Here is a 24,476-nt window from a genome sequence, read left to right on the forward strand (position 1 = left end):
GAAACCTGGGAAACCCGCCAACCAAGAGGAGTCTTATCGTCCGATAACTCTCCTTTCCCCAGTAGTGAAGACACTTGAAGCCCTTCTACTCCCACTCCTCACACAACACCTGACTCCAGCCCCACACCAGCATGGTTTCCGTAGAGTGCACAGCACCACCACGGCACTCACCGTCATAAACACCCAGGTAAACCGCGGACTTAACCAAAACCGCCCCTGCGAGAGGACTGACCTAGTAGCGTTGGACTTACAAAAGGCTTTCGATACAGTCAGCCACGCCACGCTACTAGATGACATTTTACAGTCGACACTCCCGCCAGGGCTGAAGAGGTGGACCGCGAACTACCTGAGTGGTCGTCACTCGTCGGTGATATTTCGAGACCAAACCTCTAAACAGAGAAAAATAAAGCAAGGAGTACCGCAGGGTGGTGTCCTTTCACCCTTGCTTTTTAATTTCTATATTTCGAAACTCCCCCAGCTACCAGAGGGAGTCTCACTGGTCTCATATGCCGACGACTGCACGATAATGGCGTCGGGCAATGACATTGATGGCCTATGTTCTAAAGTAAACGACTACCTCGCCCGCCTTTCTCGCTTCTTCACTGCGAGAAACTTAAAACTTTCTCCCACTAAATCCACGGCGACCCTTTTTACCACCTGGACAAGGGAGGTCAAGCTGCCACTACAGGTGCACGTCGATGATTCCCCAATACCGACGGTTAATAACCCCAGAATTTTTGGAGTCACCTTTGACAGCTTGCTCTCCTTCTCAGCGCACACAACCGCTATTGCAACGAGAGTACAGAATCGCAACAAGGTCCTCAAATCGCTCGCCGGCAGCACTTGGGGCAAAGACAAAGAAATGTTGCTGTCGACTTTCAAAGCAATAGGCCGACCGGTTCTGAACTATGCCGCGCCAGTCTGGTCGCCTGGAACCAGTGATACGCAGTGGACGAAGCTCCAGACCTGCTAAAATACTGCCATCAGGACCGCGACAGGATGTCTCCTGATGTCCCCTATCCAACACTTGCATGACGAGGCGTGCATGCTCCCTGTTAAGGAGCACAACAAAATGCTCGGCAAGTAGTTTCTGCTAGGGTGTCACCGTAGGCCTCATCCATGCAGACACCTGCTCGAGCCCGAGCCACCTCCCAGGCACATCAGGAGACACTTCCTCAACTACGTGGACGAGATCCAGGAAAAAACGGACAGACCACTCCAGGATCAGACAGTGTACAGACAGGCCATTAACGACATTCATCGGGAGACCCTTACCACCTTCTTAAGCTCCCGACCCCCGAATGCCGTTATCGGAGTCCAACCACCACCTATCGCAGACGAAGAGCTCCAGCTTCCCCGAGACTCCCGCGTAATCCTGGCACAATTACGTTCTGGATACTGTAGCAGGTTAAACTCCTACCTATCCAGAATCGACCCCGACATACTAAACATATGTCCAGCATGTGAAGGTGCCCCGCACGACACTAACCACCTCTTCACATGCCCCATCAAACCCACTCATCTAACAACTCTCTCCCTCTGGACCCAACCCGTCGAAACAGCCAGTTTCCTGGGCCTACCGTTATATGAGCTAGACGAAGACGACCGGTAATTACACTACACTGACAGGGCGAAGATACTGCTACAACAACAACAACAATCATTTTGACAATGGCAAAAATCCTCGAATTGTTGGAGCATCCACCGTATTTGGCCCATAGCGACTAATTAATAGTATTAAACACACTAATAAGGTTACAAGGACTTTTAGGTGTACGCATAAAAGGAGCCATGCGTACATGTCCCACGGCACCGATTGAGGTTCTTCTGAAACTCACATTTCACATTCATATCCAATTCCAAACGAGGAGGGCTATTCTAAGAACAACCAAAACTATGATTGGCGATCATCAAAATCTCATGTTCGATATTCTTGTTGAGCTAATCCCTGAGATCTGAATGTCATGGGACATGATGTTACTCATGCTCAGTTTTGTTAAACGTTTCAAGACTGCAATAAAAAGATGTGGGAAGAGTTAACTAAAACCTACAAGGTAAACTAGATAATAATACCATGGTACACGGAGGGATACCGAGGAAGGTGCAAGGCAGGTGTCTGCGAACCGGGAAAAAGATACTCGGAGGCGCAACGAAAGAATACAAGTATAGCGCAAGAATACAAGTGAAAGCATACGCAGTAGAGAGATGTGTTCACTTTAATCTTGAACACAACTATAGCAACAGAAGTATCCTTACTGATAGCCATCAGCAATCAAGGCCCTCCACTCTTTTCAGGTTAAACCAAAACTGGTCAGGACAGAATAATCTGGTATGTATTCTACGGGTTCCATTGAACAAAGGAATTACTGAGAACGAAATGGTAGATAAATTAGCCAAGAAAGGTGCGGCATCCCTATTTATAGGACCATATATATTTTTTGGCTTAGGAAAATGTATTTTCTCTTTTATTCATGAAGTGGAGTAAAGACAAAGAAGATCATACTGGCGCCATCAATGATAGGTAGCTTTAACTTAGATCGATATAAGGATTGTATGGATGTAAATGAAAATAATTTTAGAAACCTCAAAGGAATTCTAAAAGGTGACTGTAGACTGAATCATCATCTCATTAACCTGGAAATATATCTAATTTAACTTGCAGGTTCTGTAGAGAGGAAGATGAAACCGCCACGCATATACTGGTGTCGTACTCAGCACTGATACATAAGCGAGACAAACACCTAAAGTGGGAAATAATTTATAATTTATTTAATAATAGTCGTATCAATGTAAAAATTATATTTTTGCCTGAGTAAACGTATGCTCACTTAGCCAAAGCAGTTAGGATTTTTAACTTTTTTTTTGACACATATAAAGGTTAGATGTGATTTAGTGCGATTGACAAAGACTGCGTGCCTTATAAATTGCGTTCACTTGAGTTTAGTAAAACAAAATTAAATTATCAGTACTAATCATATAAACTTTATTTTATGTTATTTTAAGGTTCCGAACAGCAAGATTCGGGGAAAATAACGGTTTGTGGAGAGGGCGAGGTTGGCTCCTATCGCCATTTGATTGGATATTGTCCCCAACATAGTGTTTTTATGCCTTACATGACTTGTGCTGAACATTTGAATTTTTTTGCTCAGGTACGTTGTAATCTCTTTATTTATTTATTGTATTTATATTCCGTGCATAATTTCGTAAGCTTCCTTAGGGTGGTAATAGCCGTATAAATAAACATTAAAAGACTTAGAAACTAAGCACTTGATTTGCGTCCGTTTACGCGAATGTTCAGAAAACTTCATCAACACTGGTGAACTTTCCTGTATTTTTTACCTCATTTATTACATACAATTCGCCATTTAAAAATAACATTCAGTATTACTTTTAGTTACAATTTAAAAAAGGAAATGCATTGAGCTTTTTGCTCTTCCAAACCTTCTTCAAAGTCATTAAAAATTATTGGGAGGAAAATATTATTTTGGATTCAAAGTGAAAAATCATGTTTACTGTATTGTAATCAACCAACTCAATAGCTTTGATGTCAAAAGGATGTTACCGCGAAAGAAAGCGAAATAAAATTTCTTTGTGATCAAGGAGTTGTTTCACTTAAGATTGATCCTTCAGAAAAAGTTTTTCGATATTCCTTAAAGAAAGAGCACAAATATGGGTCAGCATTTTCAACCGTTGGTAAATCAATGTTGTGTTGCTCCACGAGAATGCCTTATTTATAACGAACTCTTAGAAGATAAACATTGCGTTTATGGCGGATAAAATGCGTGATAACCTTATATTTCAAGAACGCACTGCCGTAACCCACGTTTCAAAATTAGAAATGTATGCTATACATGAATATAACCTACCATCGCAGAGTAATCAACATTATTTCCGGTTCTGACGGCAAATGGTGTACCTTATCACTTTAAGTTAGTAGAACGTTTTATTCCTATCAACTTTTTGGCACGAGCCTGCAATGGTGAGCTGATGACATATACGGCAATGAGACTTCGGTGGACACTTTGATGCCAGATGTCCCTAGCACAAACAGTTAATATTACTACCAGATTATTTGACGAACTCGAAGCGTTTGGAAGGTGGTAGCGTTAGGAACGTTAAACAGCTTCTAAGATTACCTGCTTGCAATGAGGGCAACTTGACTTTACGTTGATGAGCGGTTCGTCTTCCAGTGAATTTGTTATCCCGATGTATTGTTTGTTGGTTTGCACTCTTGGGGCAACTTTCAATATATTGATTATGGCGGCTGTGTACTTTAAAACAATCTTCCCGTGAAGGTAATTTTCCAAAATCTTGTTTTGATCATTCGCTGATTTTGAGTCTACATCTATTTTAGACAAAACGATATTTAAATATTAGTATCGGATTAAATACGTCACTTTGAGATCCTAGTAAAAGGAGTGGCCGGCTTACAGTTCCAATCTAAAATCAATAGAGAGCTTTTGGGGTGCATAACTTCCAAAGTTTACCCAAATCATGGCTAAAACCAAGGCATTATGATAGTAACAGAGTTGAAACTAAAAATTAAGCAAGTATGGAAAGATATCACTAAACATTCGGCGATAGAAAAAATTGCATTATCACTAAACATTAAGGGATAGTGAACTATATATCACTATCACAAATATTTTAATGAAGCCTGATTTCTAACTGAGTGAATTTCAATTATATTTCAAGTCCATTGTTAGCACGCATCCGCCTCTGGCAACAAATAACAAACCAGTCCCTGATGTGTCAATTTGACTCAAAAAAATCAATTTATGCAATAAAAAAAATTTTAAAATTTATTAAATTTTTTTATTAATAATTTTAAAAGAGATTATAGAGTTTCTTGAATAATAAAAATAGTGCTTTTTGCACATTCGAAATAAGACGTCTCCGAAACGGCTCATTCAAGAAAAATGTGGAGCTCAGCGACCCCAAACCAGTCTGCTACATCTAAGTATCTATATTTCGTAGAGCAGTACTCGTATTTAGTTAGGTTATGGTAGTTGCCACAATGAATAAAAAATATTATGAAAGGCATCACTCCTGTAATAAACAGTATCCATGTCCTTTATACCCTTTCCATTTTGCTCCCGGATATCATCTTTTCCAACGTCGGCCACCAAATAGTGACTCCGTAGAAGAGGATGGGCCTTACAAGGGTAATGTACAACCAATGTATGTGCGGCTTTCAATCCCATCTTTAACCTTAAGCTGTTTTGCTTGCATATAGGGCAATGACCACTTTTCTTGTCTTCGATTTTTCGGTTCCAGTTGAATTTACGGTCTAGAATAATCCCTAGGTGCTTCATTATTCAGTGAGAGGCCTTGAAAGCGGGTATTTCTATTTGTTTGTGCACAATTTCGGTCTTTGTGGGGTTGACATTTAGTCACTCTCCCTGAGAGTTTTGTAAAAGTTGAAGTTACGGTCTAGAATAATCCCTAGGTGCTTCATTATTTAGTGAGAGGCCTTGAAAGCGGGTAATTTCTATTTGTTTGTGCACAATTTCGGTCTTTGTGTTTATAAAAGTTCGCTCAGAACTTGGAGATGCCTCCCTGGGGCAGTTAATGCCGCCCCCATAAGGTGTGACATAACATTTTAAAACTATCGTATTTACAGTAAGATTCCGAAGTAGGGGGCAAAGGGGTGCTCCTTGCTGCGTGCCTACTGATAGTCGTTGCCACCATTCCTAAGGCAATGGTTATCTTCTGAAGAAACAGCCGAAAAAATTCTACCAGTGGCCTGTCTAAACCAGTGATGCCAAAACGAGGAAGTTTTTCCCTTTTGTGGTAATATTTCATAAAAAAGTACATAGTTAAAAGGGAAAAAAGTTTTTTTATATACATATAGAACAAAAAGTTGGAATTTTGAAAATGTATACTTTTTCGTAGCTGAGATGAACGTTTCCCTGTATGAACGCGGTCTAATAGCACTGAATACATGGAGTTATACCAGTTTTACGAGGTATAACCATACTCGCTAGCCATCAATCTTGCCCGATAACTGTATGGTTGCTTTCACATAAATATTTTTCATCAAGTGAATCGAAGGTATATTGCAGTTGAAGAAATAGATGATGCTTATATATACAAAAGTATTTAATATAGTATATTAGGATATAAATATTTCATTGTCAGCAAAATCTAATTTTAACAATTATTTATTTTTGATATTTGTTATTTATCGCATACTTGGCTAATCTTTCCTTCATACCCAAATCTTTCTACTTAAAATCTAATTCTCTTTCACACTACTTTCATTCACTTTTTACTTTCATTTCTTCATACTTTATCTTTTCGTTACCACTTCTAATTTATCTGTTTCATGGTTCAATATTTATATCAATTGTTTACTTTTAGTGTCACTCAGTTGCCCGTAAATATATGTATCGATTATAAAAATTTCGGTGTTAACCGAATTTATAGGTATTCAAGCTTAATTTCGTCTTTAATTTTTAGGTGCGAGGCATGTCGGAACAAGAAGCTTGCAAAATTACGGATGAATTATTAATTAGGCTTAACTTACAAGACAAAGAAAATGAGTTCGGCAACTGTCTATCAGGTGGTATGAAGCGAAGGTTGTCCCTGGGAATTGCGATTGCTGGTAATACAAAGTAAGTAATTTCCATAACTAATGCCTGTTTTTTGGTTGGGCTCTAGTTTTTGAGTTATTATTTGCGTTTGAAAATATTACCAAAAATGCCTATGGTTACATTTCAACCATTTATTCGACATTTACCCGCAATAAAAATTCAATATGGAAGTAGCGTTTAGATTTTTAGAAAAACGGAAATTCTCTCAACCTTTTGAACCTTATTTTTTATTTGCCCATCATTGAACTCGCCTGAGTCTGAGTAAGGGTGGTTTTCGGTTTGTAATCGAGTGGACGACCCTATTATACTCTATTGCTGCGAGTAGTATTAGGTTAACCGTGTTGTAATTTTCAGCAAGGTGCAATGCAGTCTTTCGACCTTTCCGTTGGAAGTGCAAAGGTGAGACAAAAACTCGGTGGACATTGAAATGGTTCAGCAAAATTGACGTTTCGAAGTTTAAAGATGCTAAAAGATGTTTTTTGTTTTAGGGAAAATATTCAATAACTGTAAAATCAGGTTATGCACATCTGCTATTGTGTGAGATGGTGACGATTGAACTATTGCAAGTTCATAAAATTTATTTATTTATATTTCAGAAAGTACTTTTTTTCCGCTGAAAATATGTCAATGTGTAAATAAATAAAGGAATTTGAGTTTTGCCTATTAATTGTTAATTCGGATGTCGGCTGTACTCGTACTTAGCCTTTGAACATATTCCACAATTTGTCACAATTTCATTCGCTTAATTTATTTAGCATTTTATTAAGCTCTATGCGCTTGACTACAAATTCTTTTTGCTCAACTTAGCGCACTCAACGCACTTAATATCGTTAACAATGTTCGGTTAAACTACGAAGAAAATATTGCGTCTTCCCTCCAAATATTATGAAAATGCGCGTTGAAGGAAATTTTGTTTCTTCCAAAAAATTTGTATCTGTTGCTTCTGTTGTAAAAGTCAGCAGTGTCTGATTCAGGTAAGAGTGACTCAGAGAGTGACAAAGACAGTTTGGTGCGGGTTTTGCTGGAAACGCCACTTGGGTCAACGGTGAGCGCTATAGGGGATGATAATTTTTCGCGACCGGAAATTGAAGACATGGACTTGGACGATCTTTGGTTTCAGCAGGATGGCGCCATGCCACACAGTCTCCAACACAATGGATCTTTTTCGCGCCAAGTTTGGTAATCGGCCATCCCGGCAATGTCAATTGGCCACCTATGAGCTGCAATTTGACCCCGTTAGACAGGGGTGCCGTGAAAGCCCTATGTTATACGTACAATCTATTAACTATCCGAGCCCTTAAGGCGAATTTCGCGCAATCCATTCGTGAGAAATAGGCAGAACCAAGGGCCGTTACGAATTGGAAAAACTGGGATAACAGGATGCGCTACTGCAAAGAATGCTGAGAAACATCAATGAAATGGTGTTCCGCAAATAATAGGGATTTTTGCTCTTTCGAGTAAATCAGTAATGTATCTGAAAAAATTTGTTTGTTAGCACCCTGCAGAACAGAGAAACTCATCAATGGTGATAGTCTTAGCTACTAGTGCCTTTCGTAGTGTAATATAATTATTCATAATTATATTTCTAATAAAAAAAAAAATTAATAAAAAATTAAGATCTTTAAATTTTAAGCAATGAGTTCTTTAAGTTTTCCAAAACGTACACCGATTCTTTTTTAGATACATCTGCATAAACATGGAATCACTATATTTACACCAAACAGGTTAAGTTCATAACTTTGAAAACAAAAAAAGTTAGAGATACCTTATAAAGTAATGGTGGCGTGACCGGCGAAATTCAGACTAAGAGTTCCGTTAAAAAAATTTGAACGCTGCAATACGCGTTGAGCAATTTGATAGTTTTGTGAGAAATTTATTGTTTGAATGAATAAATTTGTTGTTTTTACAATGAAAAACTATTTGAAGGTTCCTATTTACACACTCTATATTCTATATGCCCAAAAATGTCACGTGTCTCTGCAGCAAAATATAAGAAGAAGCCAAAAACGTTGTGCAACGGTATATATATATATATATATATATACATATATGTATAATTGGCGCGTAAACCCGTTTTGGATGTTTGGCCGAGCTCCTCCTCCTATTTGTGGCGCGCGTTGTTTCACAAATGGAGCGACCTACAGTTTCAAGCCGACTCCGAACGGCAGATATTTTTTATGAGCAGCTTTTTCATCAGATGTTTGCCATTGCCTGCCGAGCGTCGACCGCTATTAGAAAAATGTGTTTCTTCATTTTGGTCTTCAACGGTGTACTGAAATTAAGTCCGGGGAAGTCGGACGAGGGCCAAAAAACAAAAACCTTAGAAGATTATTGATTTGTATGTGACAAGCTGAAACTTATTGTTGCGTGAAGCTGAAACAATTTTAAGGAAAAGTGATGCTAATGTATCCATATGCACGATTCGAGGACGTTTACGTGCATAAGACTTCAAATTCCGGAGTGCATTAAAAAAACCGTTGCTCTCATTGTCACACATTGAAAAAAGACCTGCATGGGCTAAGGCAAATTCACGGAAATTGGGCAGACGTAATATTCACGAATGAACCTTTCTTTTGAGCGAATAGTCGCATACGTTGGTCCTGGTATACTTCTGATAGTCGGCAACTTCAAAAAACTGTTAAGCATCCAGTTAAGGTTCATGTTTAGATTTGCTTCTCCGAAAAAGGATTTGGCCATTTATTTATGTTTACCGCCAACTTGAATGCAGCTTTCGAGAATAAAATTTATCCAGAAGTATTATTACTGTCAGCTCCCAAGATGATTGGAAGAACTAGCCAACCTTGGATTTTATAAGAAGACAACGATTCCAAGTATCAAAGCCGAAGTGTGTAGAGTTGAAACAGCAAAATGGGATTGAAATATTGGATTGGCCTTCTTAGTACCCTGTAGCCGACCCTATTAAAATATTTGGACAATAGTTAAGCAGAAACTTGAAAGAAAACAAATATGGACGCTCAAACAGTTATCAAGTCAAATTCGACCGATTTAGAGCCGGTTACCTCCACAACTTACGCAGAAATGAACACAAAGTATGGCTCGAAGATCTGAAGTCATTATAGCTAATGGTGATGACTATACTTTTTATGGAATATATTGAGTAGAATCGAATTGGTTAAATAGTTTCTGAGTTATGGCGGCCGCGCTTTCATTAGACAGACTGTGCTATACTCCATAGTGCGGCGATAGCAAAACTTTTCGCCTATTACGAATGGACTCACAACAATGTTATTTTGTCACAATCCAAATTCTTCAACAACAACTTCTCAAAAAACTTAAAATGGGCGTTTTTGGGAGAATTTTTAAAACGCTAATAACTCGAAAACTAGAGCCAGAGCAGAAAAAAGAGTTTTACTTCTCAAATCAGACTCGAATTATGTTTATTCGATGTGACCTACAATGTCCAAATTTTCCACTTTTCATGTTATTGTCAATTTTTTAACGCACACTTTCAGAGTCGTAATACTAGATGAACCGTCTTCTGGTTTAGATATTGAGTCACGACGTGAGCTATGGGACATATTACTTAAGTTGCGGAAAATAAAAGCTGTGTTAATCACTACACATCACATGGAAGAAGCGGAAGTGTTAGGTGACACAATTGCTATACTAGCTAATGGACGTGTTCATTGCTCAGGATCACCGTTAGAATTAAAACGTAAGATCGGACGGGGATATGTACTAAAATTGTGCATAAGCAACCATCAGAATGAACAAGCGATTTTACAAATAATACAACATGACATACCTACTGCAAAAATTTTGGTAATTATATACATAATACAATATATTCCAAGTTTGTCGTAAGGAAATGTATGCAAATGCTCTATATTGATTCAGACTATAGTGCCACCTGCAATGCACATAAGTTTACCATACGAAAACAAGAGTGAATACAGTCAAGTATTGCATCAATTAGAGACTAGACAAGAGGAACTGGGCATTGACTCAATTTCTTTATCTGATGCTTCGTTGGAGGACGTTTTCCTCAAGTAAGTGATTTTCGTAAAGATATTAGAAATTGTAATTAAAAATGTATTTCCTTAATAGCTGTTTATACGAAATTGACGTTGTGGATGGTATGGGAACGGAAGAAGAGACACCTTTGTATATTCCCTTTGAAACTCGCGAACCTTCGGTAGACTGGAAAGAACAATTTCGAGCGATATTTTATAAGAAGTTTATATTTATTAAAAATCAGTGGGCTTATACATTGCTAATGGTAAGTTTCTTATGGACAATATTTTACTTCGGCTTCCTTTGCGATGTGTTATTCAATGTGTAGGCATTTATTTATAATTCTCTATTTCGGTCCAAAAAATGTAAAAGTAAGAAAGAGTAGCCGCACCAAAGTGAAATGTGCGTGACTACCATTCGATTGTCGCGAGTTCGCCACCCACAGTAGGCATGAAACATAAAATAATAAAATACTTTTTTTTTTTTAAATAGCGGTTGAGCATCCCGCAGGCAATAGCGAACCTCTGAGTATATTTTGACATGACAAAGCTTCCTATAAAAACTATGTGCTGTTCAGACACGGTATAAAACTGTAAGTTCCTCTATTTGTGAGATAATATGCAAGACGCGCACCACAAATTATGTACATATGTAGTATGTATGCTCCATATTACTATATATATATATATATATATATGTGTGCCCAAAATTATGAAGTGGTCTAAGCCATATAATTCTTGTTTCGACATATTTAATGAGTTGCGTTTGAGCGAGTTAAAAGATATTTTTATATTATGCGACATTTTCATTTATAACTTTCTTTGTCTTGATTAATGAAAATTTATTATCATAAGGAAATTTTGTATGAATTTCGTACGAAAATGTTGTTTTTAAAGCTCTAATTGACTTAGACCATTTTCAAAATTTATTGAATGCCCTATAAATACTTAATGCAATAAAGAACTATGAGTTTTATTTGAAACACTAACTTTAATGAAATAATGCATGAACATTTATTAATGATTTTTTAAAATTAATCCATTTTTATAAATTTTTCAAGTTTTTAAGATTCTTAAAATGTTCATGATAAACTGGGGGGATGAATGGTAGGAAACGCGTAATATCTTTATGTTTTTCGTCCGTTGCTGGTCTATGGGTGGTGTATAATGGAATTAATTTAATATTTTCGTATATTTTTGGTCTTCCTCTTTTAGGTGAAAAAACCAAAAAGTAGAATTTAAAATCATCCAAAGAAGTTTTATAGAAAATTCACAAGATTAATTTTTGAAGAATCTCATCCATTGTATTTGCGGTCAAGAGACAGATTCATCCGCGGTATTTTTTACTCTTCTAGTGATTTCGTGTTATCGAAAATGTGTTTTAAATTAACCTCGAAGTATTTGTATGATTCATTTGAAGATGATAATTGTCTTACTCCGTTCCATTTCTTGGAAGTGTTTCGTGGTCGTATAATATCTGCAGATCACATCATAATAATATTATCCGAATAATAACACAGGCCAACAACCAAAAAACTTTTTCAATAATTTTAACTAATTACTTTGTAATTTGGTGTCCTGATTACGAAAAAAATTATTAAAAAGTTATATCACCCATCAATTTTTCACATTTTACAATTAAGTAAAAATAAAGATTATGTACCAAAATGTATCGGATATATTTCACAGTCCTGCGAGGTACAGTTTCTAAAACGGCTATGGGTGTTTCTTGAAGGTTTTTTTATGCTGAAAACGAATATGACCTTGAAAATGCTCCAGCACGTCAGGATTTTTGGCAATTTGAGGTTAAATAGTCAAAAAATGCAGATTTTGGCCATTTTTTAAATTTTTTTTTGAGCTATGTAAAGTGTTTTTCCTAATTTTCCACAACGGCATCGCAAAGTACTATTCTTTAGCTTTAAAATCCATTTTTAAAAATATTTTTGCGATTAACATAAAAAAAGTTATACTATTTTGAATTCGCCCTTTACAGGGGCGTTAGAGAGTTAGAAAGGTTGAATTTGCATATCTAAAAGTCTCCTGACGTGCTGGAGCATTTTCAAGGTCATATTCGTTTTCAGCACAAAAAAACCTTCAAGAAACACCCATAGTCGTTTTAAAAGCTGTAAAAAAGCGAGATTTTGCAGGCCTGTGTAATTAATATATTCACATTTCGCGTTTTCGCTATCATTTATTTTGCCAGCCTACTATGTAAGTTAGAAACGCACCGAGAGGGTCACGCGCTATTTTCAAGTTATGCTCATTGTATGTACAATAATTTCTTCACATTTTTGACTTAGATCAAACTTTTTTTTCCGTATAACGTTGAAATTACATCCACTATCAAAAGGTTAATTTTTGACGATATCGTGAAAATTACATTAAATACATATAGTTTAAGATAGTGTGGATGTGAAATAAATGATAAACTCATTTTTATAAAAAAATTTTGAAATAGACCACTTTCATAATTATGGGCACATATATAGCATATTCTCAGTATTAGATGAATTAAAAAGTTCGGAATGTTTTTCACTAGATGTCTTTAGAGAGTCATACTTCACGATGTGTACATTACATCGGCGCATACTATACGGCAATCTAAAGGTTACATTACACTTCAAAACAAGTTTTTTAGGCAAAGGTAAACAAAGTTAACAATCAAGTGTAAATCAAGTCAACTTAAAATTTCAAATATCTCTAGAAAAAAGTAACGCAACTGTTATGCTAAGCATTTTAAACCTAAGTGTAAATAGATACGCCAGTCTAGACAAAATAAATATCAAAACAAAGGCATCTTCATCCAACGGTGCAATTAAAGTAAAACCCACTTTCTAGTGATTTACTTCTGTACGAAGTTCAAACACACTTCTTGCAAACCTTGGCCGCATAATCAGTACAAACAAGTGTCAAAAAATAGGCATTGACAAAACCAAAATCTAAATCTACACGGGGAAAAAACTTTCGTAAAGTGGTAAATTTCCTATCTGCACAACAAATGCAAAAAAAAATATTACTCATATCAATTAATGAGCCCGAGGCTCTTAGTAGATCTCAAGACCATTTGTCAACTTTAACAAGTTTTACATGGCACCGCCCATTTTTTTGTTTCTATACTTAGGTTCATTAATTGTACCACATAATAAAGATATCACGGACGGGCATGACTAAATCGACTTATTTGTGTATATACGAGGGTTGCTATTTGTATTTCTGGCCTAACAATGGAAAAATGAACATTTGTAGGGGAAAACGGTTTTATTGTTTTTCAAAATATTCTCCATGATGACCTTTTCTTTGTATCAAAATGACCTTCTCCTTTGTACCAAAATTAGAAGCATTTTGCCCAGTCGCGTTTCTAGGGAGTATGTGGGATCCAACGCGAGCACACCTTTTTTACTACAAAGTGATCATGCAAAATCTTATTGATGCTCGTCATTCTACTGCCCAAGGATGCCTCAACCATATCGCACACAGCAACGGTATTTTCTGGCACAATATATTTTGGACGACCTTCCCGGAATTCGCCGGTGAGCGAATAGCGACCTCGAGAAAATTCATTGTATTAGATAGGTAGGTGCGTGACTACCATTCGGTATTCCAAGGATTCGACAGCCCTGGCATGAAACAGCAGATGATAGAAATAGTTATTTCTAATAGTGGTCGGCAATGGCAAACCTTTAAATGTATTTCTGCCAGGAAAAATCTCCTCATAAAAAACGTTTGCCGTTCTTAGGCGCCATAAAACTTTAGGTCCCTCCATTCATCAAGGCGCACAACACAAATAGGAGGAGAGCAACCAAACATCAAGCAAATGGTATAAAAAGGATGGTGCTCTTTGATGTTTTATTTATTTATTTATTTATTTATTTATTTATTTATTTATTGTCTTTGAATGGATACATTCTTACAGACTATATTAAGCTAATGTACAATAGTTTATTAGTTACTAAGAAAAGAACGATTTAAGATGATTGACTAAGATGCCATACGGCCATGTAAAATCAGCACCAGAAGAATTGAAAAACATATTTAAATCTGAACATGCCCTAGGAATCGGAGCATTCATCCCATAGTTGGTTCTCGAGAAGCCAATTTTAAAGGTTTCGTACTGTCGGAGCCTCATATTGGGTATTTTAAATTGAATTTTACTTAAGAGGGAAGGACAATCAATAGATCCAGAAATAATACGAATAATAAATGAGCACGATAGAATAGACCGTCTGCTATCAAGTGGTTTTAAGTCAATTAGTAAACATCGAGAGCGGTACGATGGTACAGGTTCAGAAAAGTTTAAAGATCGGAGCGCAAAACGAAGAAAGACTTTCTGCACTCTCTCAATCCGATTAGACAGACCTATTTGGTACGGTCTCCAAATAATAGCGGCATACTCTAATCTTGATCTAACAAAAGCACAATACAATGTTTTGAGAGTGTGTGGGTTGGTAAATGCAGAACAATTTCGGCGAACGAATGCTAGCATCGCATATGATCGTCTTATGACGTGGTTAACATGGCTGGTGAAATTCAGCTTAGAGTCGAAAATAACGCCTAAGTCTTTAATTTCCTCAACGGATTGCAAAGGTAAGCCAGCAATATTATACGAAGTATGCAAAGTGTTGTTTGATTTAGCATATTTTACGTGAAAGCATTTGCTAATATTTAGTGACAGATGGTTTAAATAGCACCAGTTCCGGACATTGTGCAAGTCGGTTTGCAACTTTTCAGAGTCCCTAACACTGTTAATCACCGCAAATATTTTAAGATCATCAGCATACAACAAGTGTTCTGCAAATGAAAAGCAAGAACCAATATCGTTAATAAAGAGTATAAAGAGGAGGGGTCCTAGAATACTTCCCTGTGGGACACCGGAGGATGCAATAAATGCACGGGATGTCGTATTATCGACGGCTACAACGCAGTGTCTGTTGGACAAATATGATTTGATCCAAGACAAAAAAGTGGAGTGTATACCCAATGATGCAAGCTTCGACAAGAGTATTCGGTGCGATACTTTGTCAAACGCTTTAGAGAAGTCTGTATAAATTGCATCAACTTGAGATCTGTTCTGGAAGGCTGAAATGCAGTAATCATTGAAAATAGACAAGTTAGTGACAGTGGAGCGACTTGCAACGAAACCATGTTGGTTGGTAGATATTAGGCCTTTGACAGCAAAATATAACTTATCATTTACTGTTATCTCAAAAAGTTTTGAGACAGACGAAAGCTTCGAAATCGGTCTGTAATTGCTAACATCGTTTTTATTTCCACTCTTAAATATAGGCGTAATGGAAGTAAATTTCCAGTCGTCAACAAAGATACCAGAGGACAACGATTTATTGAATATAATTGTAAGAGGCTCAGCGAGACACAAGCAATTCTTCAGCAAAATGCCCGAAAGGCCATCCGAGTCAGTTTTCGTTGTAGACTTAAGCTTCGTAATACCCTTGACGACATCAGTAACAGATAGGTACAAAGTCCCAAAATTTAGAGGTGAAAAACTATTAGAGGGCAAACTAGAATCGGAGTCTAGGTCGGGTTCAAAATTAGAGCAAAAAAAGTCAGCAAATAAATTGGCAGATTCTATGGCAGAATTTGCATATTTACCATTATAAAAAACATTGTTTGGCACCATTGAGCAAGACTTTTTTGATTTGATGAATTGCCAAAAGGCCTTCGAATCCGAAATAATATTGTTTTCGAAATTCAAGATGTAATTTCTATATAAGAACTTGTTCAAACAGTTAAACTCTTTTAAATGGCATTGAAATTTTGAGAAGTGCATTGGGTCTCCAGACCTTTTATACAGTTTAGAGAATTTGTTTTTTAGATTCTTTACAAGCAATGTTGTTACATATAACCGTTATGTGAACACAATTATAATATCATTGGGCACAAGGCATACAAATATGAATACTGCTGAAACGCTATCTGCTTAACCTAAGACGGCGGCTAAACGATTTTCGAATATTTTTCAAAAATAAATAAATTATGCAAATGTGAAAGGTTTATGAATTTAAATTTAATGTATTGTTATTTGTGTTTATTATATAATGATAAATAGGTGTTACTTCCAATGTTGAGCCTCGTTATTGCATTGGCCCTAATGCATTCCATGTCGCTGGTAACTAATGAAGACAAGTTGACCTTGAATCTAACACATATCCAACGAGGCATTATTTTGATCGATGGTTCCAATGCCGAAATCGTAGATATGTTAAAAACGGAAATTAAGAAGTATGATGGCATTCAGGTGGAACATCTAGCTGGTAAAAGAGGCGACAACGTAACAGATTGTATGTATATGGAATAAGTGAAAAAAAAAATATATATATGGCATGCCCACTTTATTCTTTTTCAGTGTTGATAAATCTGCAGACTGAAAATCTGGCATATTTTTTGGAAAACTATATTGGTGTAATTGATTTATATAATGAAGACAATGGCAATTTGAAATTCAACATATATTTTTCGGGCAATATTTACCATAGTTCGGTAATTTTAATGAACTTAGTTGACGATACTATTGCGCGTTGGAAAATGGGCCAAAATGCAGGTATCGAAACAACCTATGCGCCTATTAGAAGGTATTATTTTAATTTGTAACTAAAAATTACTTAAACTAATTGTGATTCATTTACTTTGAAAAAATCATCTTGCTCCAGATACATTACGGATGTAAGCCCGACGCGGTTGGAATACTTTGCGGTCATAATACCCATAGGTAAGTGATTCAAAAAATTAATACAGTTTTAAATGAAGCTTGTCATTGATTTGTTTTTATCAATCTGTATTGTTTTCTGTAGGACTGTTTTTCAGCATATTCTTTTATGTAGCATTGCCCTTTCATGAGCATGCAAGTGGTTTCAAACAATTACAAGCAATACCGCGATCAGTTTTTTGGCTTTCCACTTTTGCTTTTGATGCTACACTGCACTTTTTCGTCTGCCTATTTTTGTGCCTATTACAAGCACTATTGATGCCGAACGAATTGTATAGTTTATCCGAGCAACTTATCATCATTGCGTCTATATTTTTCTACGGATGTAGTTACCTTCCAATTTTATACAGCTTGGCAAATGCTTTCCGTTCGATATCTACCATTTCAACGTATATGCTTTTTATGCTTATTGTGTCAGGTGAATAAATGATATGATATGAATAAGCATCAAATTCTTATAAAACGTTATTTGGATTATACCATTTAATAGCTATTGTACCCTTAATAACATCCGGCAACGTGCGTGCTATGGAGTATCACGAAGGAAAAATTTTTATACTGATGCTGCTGCCGGATTTCAATTTCAATCATCAAATGCGTATTTTGAATGAACGGTTTTTACTTACCCGCCGAAATGAACTGACAGCTACATCTGGATTACCAACAGTTCTTAATGTTGAAACTTTCTTTTTTGAAGCTATTGTAGTTTCAATTATCGTAATGGTACGTAAGCAACATAAAAGCCACTTTTTATAATTTAACATACATAGAATTATGAAAACTGCAGACACTGTTTGTGGGCGTTCTAGAGGACAAATATAAATGTGAGCAAATTAAGGGCCTATTTAAATGCTATCAATGTCGGCAAATTACTGTTAATAACAGCGAGAATCTCGATGTGGATGAAGAACTTGCAACAAATGAAAAAATGATGGTCGCTGAAATTTTGAGTGGTACATATTTTTTAGTTTATGCTTTTTAATATTAGTCTTATAAAATTTTTACTTTTCTAAAGAGAAAACTGAATACAGATATCCCTTGCTCGTCAATAATTTATATAAATTCTACGAACGTAAAGTGGCAGTATGTGGTATAAATTTTGTTGTAAAAAAACAAGAGTGTTTCGGCTTACTCGGCGTCAACGGTGCCGGCAAAACCTCAACTTTTCAGATGATTGCTGCAAATAGGACTATTACGGGGGGCACCATTAAAATAAATGGCATCGACATCATAGAAAGCGAGTCAAAATATCGTTATTGTTTTGGTTATTGCCCGCAAACCGATTGCCTAAACGAATTCATGACAGCGTATCAAACTTTGTTCTACATGGCAAAGTTGCGCGGCATTTCAGATTCATCGAAAGCAAATGATGAAGTCTTATATTGGTTGCAGCAGTTAGATCTTCGAAAATATAAAAACGTAGAAGTGCGTCAGTATTCTGGCGGAACTAAACGTAAATTAAACGCGGCATTAGCTATGGTAATATAATATGGCGTATGCTCATTAATCGGTTTTAATAAAATAAAAATTTAGATTGGCAGTCCTTCGCTTGTATTGTTGGATGAACCAACAACAGGAGTGGATCCGGAATCTCGTCGTTTTCTGTGGAAATGTATAAAGGACTATCAACACCGGGGAAAAACTGTTGTACTTACATCGCACAGGTAACTAAAATATTTACAGATTCGCCCATTTACATCCTGATTTATCACAGCTCTTATTTGAAAAACAAAATATTCGTGGAGTGTTCGGTGTCTAAATGTGCATTGTATTCAGAGACATAACTATTATAAGAAATATCTAAGCGAATTTTTCCACAATTGCTATAATGTAGAGAGCAAATTTTGTCCATTTAACTTATAATCATTTTCAATTCGAAATAAGTTTTATGGTGCTCACACTCACCAAAGTAAACGTACACCCGTATCAGCTGTCACGATGAAACTAATCAGAGTCGCATGTAAATGAATTCTCACCACCGTTCCGTAGTATCGTAGATCGTTGACGTGTGATTTTGGATTGTTTCCGTAGAATCATGTCAGCTGATTGCTCTCTCACCACGCAAACAGTACATTTCGAAATAATTTTCAAAGTATATTAAATTTAGAAAAATTTTAATTTTTATTAAAATAACTTCAAAACATTGTTAAATAATGTTAATTATAAATAAATGAATTATTTGCATTTGGTGGTTTTTGACTTTGGCATTTTATACAATGAAAAATTGTAACTGATAACGCGGATGTGTGTAAAAGTGCATCGATACAACCAAACACAAACACACACAAACCGATGTATTGTATAAATATGTAACTAAACGTAGTTGTTTTCTCCGGGATAAGTTTTGCTCAATTTTGTGTATCCTACGGTCAACGGAAAGGGAATACGATACGTTGGTGAGTGTGAGCACCATTACTCTTCTATAAGTGCTATTTACAATAAAATACAATTTTTTGTCTGCTGGTCATAACTTATTTCGAATTTTTAGTTTTTATCTTCGCTAGATCTTAATACATCCCTATAAGTTGTCAAATCAACGAATTATTTATTATAACCCAAAAAAAGTTTGGCTTGGTTAGTAAACCGAAAATGTTTTAAAAAGGAGTCTCATTTTCAAGTCTCAAATATTGGGTTGGGGAAAAAGAAATGTCGTATTTGTGATCGAAATTTGACGCTTTATTTAACGTACCTAGAATTATCCGATTCAAGTCAAATATGCCCTGTTTTGTTCGCAAACTTGTTGCCATTTAGAAGGCAACTTCATTATCCCCCCTTTATAATCCACTTTTCATCGCCAGTCACCATCCGCTTCAAAAATTGGTCAAGTTTGTTCCGTTTTAGCAGAGAATAGCAAGCGTTAATTCGGTCCAAGAGATTTTTTTGCGTCAACACGTGTTGCACATCCAGCTTTTTTTGGAATCCAATCTTCTGCAAATGGTTCCAAACGGGTTTGTGGTCTACACCTAGTTACTGACTAATCGAGCGAATGCTCACATGCCGGTCTCTTTGGATAATTTCAACGATTTTTACAGTCTCTACGACCATTGGCCCACCAGTACGGGGTGCATCTTCGACATCTACTACACCAGAACGAAATCGATCGAACCAACGCTGTGCTGTGCAAATCGTTACAGTATCAGACCCATAAACTTCACAATTTTTTGCCGCTCCCTTCGTTGCATTTTTACCTCTAAGGTAGTAAAAACGTAAAATATAGCGAATTTCTTGCTTAGTGGACTCCGTCTTTGACGCGATATAACTTAAGACTGAAACATACGATCACAACACAGTCAAAGAGACACTTGTAGTACAGATTGCCGTCTTCAAATCGCCGTTTAGTGTGACCCGATGCAATAAGTACAACGCAAGATATGTTTAAATGTCGCGCTCAATTGACAAAATACGACATTACTTTTTCCCCAACCCAATATATGGATATAGGTTGATTTTTGATTCGAGCACTAGGTAATTTTCCAGCAAAACGGAACCCTCGTTATCCAATGTATTTTAACTTCGTCGTGGTTGCAAAGATCTAGGCAAAAACGAAGCACATGTTTTCTTTGTTCTTTTCAAGGTGATACGAGTTGTAGAAGTTGTTATTGAAAAAATACTTTTGCCGTTGCATTTTTCTTAAGTTAATTTACGCACTAGCTTTTTATTAATATCGAGTGCGTTAAAATGGATCACAAACCTGAGAATTTTATTAACGAATTTTACAGTGCTAGTAAAAAGAGTGGATTTACATACATACATGCAACATTTGCTCTGTTATTTTTTGGGAACAATGGTACAAATTTGAAAAGGCAAATGATAAGTCTAATGTGGAACAATATATTATATATTGGGTGTTTGATCAAGCTCCACCTCGTATTTGTGTGGTGTTTCTTGATGTTGTTCCTCAAATGAAGCGACACCTACGGTTTTAAGCCGACTCCGAATGGCAAATGATGAGCTTTTTCATGGCAGCCACTTGACTAATATCGTACTTTCCGCTTAAAATTGAAAGGTCCAAATAAAGATTTCCATCACTCAAAATATTTGTTTTGTCTAGTCAAAAAGTTATTTAGTAACAAAATCGGATGATTAATTCAAAGTTATTCAGAAACAAAATCGGATGATTAATTTTGCATGGAGTGCTGTGCATATCGTTCAATTTAAAGATTTTTCGCCTTCGAAAATTCTGCTAAAAGATCCTGGAAGACAGGTAGTTAACATGCTGAGAAGTTTTTTTGTAGCAGCATAAACATTTCCATACATGTGCTGTAGTGACAGTCCTTGGCCGGATGAAAATCCGAGTCGTTCCGGTAACGCAGAACCGACTGTCGTGGGAACGAGAACATGCTGAGAAGTCTTAGTTTGCGGTGATAAGTTGTTTAAGGGGTTATATACCTTGTGAGCCCGAAAAAATGGACGATTGTCATAATTTTTTTTAAATATGGTGTTTTTTGGTGTTTTTATTTAAAAAAATGTTATTATTTATTGTTGATATCGCCCCTCCCCCGAAACGTCGTTTTTTGGAGGAGGCTTGCGGTGACCACCGTAGCGCATGAGCAGCTCAACTGAAATCAAAATTTACCCAAAAAATTTTTTTCTCGATATGAAAACCGCTTTGTACCAAAAAAAAAACGATTTTTGAGTGGTTGAAAAATTAAAAAAAAATTAATTCCAGCGAACTATGCAAATATTTATAAAAAGTAAACCGTTCAGATTCTCGTGGTTGTAACTTCAAATAATTAAAAAAAGTTTATGCAAATCGGTCAAACAGTTTTTGATAAATAATGATCACCGGGACGGTAATTTTCAAAAAGCACGACTTCGAGATAATCGCGTCTAAAGTTTTGCGTGCACTTCATTTATGGACAATTTGCGCGCTTCCACTTTCGTTCTAGTGCTCCGATCTTTATGATTTTTTGAATTTATATTTTTAAGATGATGTACTTTTAGAATATGCCATACAAAAATTTTCGATTTTTTAGTCCAACACAAGGTATGTAGGTATATAACCCCTTAATAGTTACTAGAACATTGTCGAAAATTTATCATTTACCGTCTCATATTATATATATATATATATATATAATAGGAGCTTTTTTGATATTTGGCCGAGCTCTTCCTATTTATGGCATGCGACTTGACGTTGTTTCACAAATGGAGGGACCTACAGTTTTAAGCCGACTCCGAGCGTCAGATATTTTTTATGAGGAGCTTTTTCATGGCAGAAATACATTTGGAGATTTGCCATTGCCTGCCGAGGGGTGACCGCTATTAGAAAAAACCTTTTCTTCATTTTTGGTGTTACGTTCTCTCCGAATTCCGAATGGTAGTCACGCACCAACTCATTCTGCTATGGCGTCTTATATTGCAAATGCTAAATTTGGGGACATCCCAACAGGTAGAATTCTACTTTTGTAATATTAGCCAAGTTATTGCTTTATAAAGATTTATGCGTAACTTGAAATATTAACTTTCTTCAGATGAATGGAGTGAACTGGAAGCTATGGTGAACGTTTTAAAGTCACAACATGTAAATGTGTAATCACCGTCTTACTGGATAGGTTTTTTACGGTATTTTGTTTTTAAAAATTGCTTCTTGGAAATCCAAACGTAAACCACCTATTTATTATAATATTAAAAGCAATTTAGGCAACGAAAAAAAAATTCTTTTGGGAATAACACAACATAAAAAAACCGAAAATAAAAAAAGTAATGAGATAATCGTCTTCTGTTGATAAAGATAATGTACAGTGCACCAGGATAATATGAACACTGTTTTAATATGTGGCTCCTTTGCATCCGTCCTGCGAAAGAATACTAGAAATCGTTTATATTTTACAATAATTACAGTTGGTCCAATATGTTTCGTTTTATTGGTGTATCCATCAGTTGGATGTTTCGTTTTATTCAAGGAGAATCCTGGGTTTAATTTTTGTGTAGCTGGAATTTTTTAAGTACTCTCCTGACTTTTTTACACTGTTAATCAAGTCGCATATAGTTAAGCGTTTCCAACTCAAACTCTACATAATTTGCTAAATTTTCTAGTGTTCGCAAAGACTGCAGCTGTTGATTACTTTATAACATGAATAATCACCGAAAACTCTAATACATGTGCTTTATTCTTAGGTTGGCTTAGGTTGGAAAAATCTTTAAATGAACGAATGCTCCTATCCCATTAATTATGAAAGTTACAGATCAGTCTCAATTTAACACGTATTTTGTTTAAATTATACATGTATTCAATTTTGTGATGCATAAATGTAAAGAGTCTTTCAAAAGTGACGCCTAGATATCAGTAGTGAATTATTTCTAGACGGTACCTTTTTTATGTCGTTTTTGACAAGTAGATACAGGGTTTGATTGAAAAGTAATGAGCCTTCCCGCGCGGAGCGTCTGCCAAGCGATCAATCGGTTGCGGAGAAAAAGGACCTTCCCCTTCTACTAGAAACCGGTCCCAGTTCACTGGCAACAGCGGTGCAGTCAACATCGCTCCGCGCGTGAAAGCTGTTTTAAAAGTGTGTTAGGATTTTGCAGTGGCGAAAATGCAGCGATCGTTGGAGCAACGTTACTCGATCAAATTTTGCGTAAAGCTAAACAATTTGTACCTCCAGGAAGCACTGTAAACGCGGGATTTTACAAAGAAGTGCTCCTTCGGCTGAAAAACCGCGTCGCCCGGGTTCGGCCCGACCTCGTCAACAATTGGACCCTTCATCACGACAATGCGCCGGCGCACACCGCCTTCCTCTGCACCTCTGCATTGGCCAAGATGGGGGTTCCGGTGCTTTCCCACCCTCCTTACAGTCCAGGCCTGTCCCCTCCGGACTTCTTCTTGTTCCCGCGCCTGAAAAGAAAGCTGAAGGGGAGGCGTTTCGACTCCATCGAGGCGATCCAAAAAACTGTGACAGCCGAATTGAACGCGATTCCGGCGGATGAGTTTAAAAAAAGTTTCCTGCAGTGGAAACTGCTTAAAAAAAATAAGGCTCATTACTTTTCAATCAAACTCTGTAGATGTACAATTTTAACCATGGATATAGCGCGTTAAAATAATTGAAACTTTTTATGAACGTGATCGATCTTTAAGAACAACATATCACAAAATGCGTAATGCGTAATTTTCTGGTAGAAATACTCGTCAACAATTCAAAGATTGGGGAACAAATTTCAAGAAACTGGTTCTGTCGAGGATAGAAA

At 36.6% G+C, this 24,476-nt stretch overlaps 1 protein-coding gene across 3 annotated transcripts in view; it reads left to right on the plus strand.

The window, feature by feature from the left end:
* The window catches only part of LOC128865212 (phospholipid-transporting ATPase ABCA1), a 38,591-nt gene that overhangs the window by 12,724 nt on the left and 1,391 nt on the right, over window positions 1–24,476 (plus strand). For all 3 annotated transcript variants that reach the window (XM_054105333.1, XM_054105334.1, XM_054105336.1), the window contains exons 10-22: window positions 3,004–3,149; window positions 6,463–6,617; window positions 10,070–10,379; window positions 10,455–10,606; window positions 10,665–10,836; window positions 16,635–16,866; window positions 16,932–17,157; window positions 17,236–17,294; window positions 17,377–17,709; window positions 17,782–18,014; window positions 18,079–18,244; window positions 18,307–18,770; window positions 18,825–18,955. In XM_054105333.1, coding sequence (XP_053961308.1) covers window positions 3,004–3,149; window positions 6,463–6,617; window positions 10,070–10,379; window positions 10,455–10,606; window positions 10,665–10,836; window positions 16,635–16,866; window positions 16,932–17,157; window positions 17,236–17,294; window positions 17,377–17,709; window positions 17,782–18,014; window positions 18,079–18,244; window positions 18,307–18,770; window positions 18,825–18,955 — 2,779 coding nt within the window. The remainder of the gene's footprint in view (window positions 1–3,003; window positions 3,150–6,462; window positions 6,618–10,069; window positions 10,380–10,454; window positions 10,607–10,664; window positions 10,837–16,634; window positions 16,867–16,931; window positions 17,158–17,235; window positions 17,295–17,376; window positions 17,710–17,781; window positions 18,015–18,078; window positions 18,245–18,306; window positions 18,771–18,824; window positions 18,956–24,476) is intronic.

This window comes from Anastrepha ludens, chromosome 5 (assembly GCF_028408465.1).
Source record: "Anastrepha ludens isolate Willacy chromosome 5, idAnaLude1.1, whole genome shotgun sequence".
In the NCBI taxonomy this organism is placed as follows: Eukaryota; Metazoa; Arthropoda; class Insecta; order Diptera; family Tephritidae; genus Anastrepha; species Anastrepha ludens.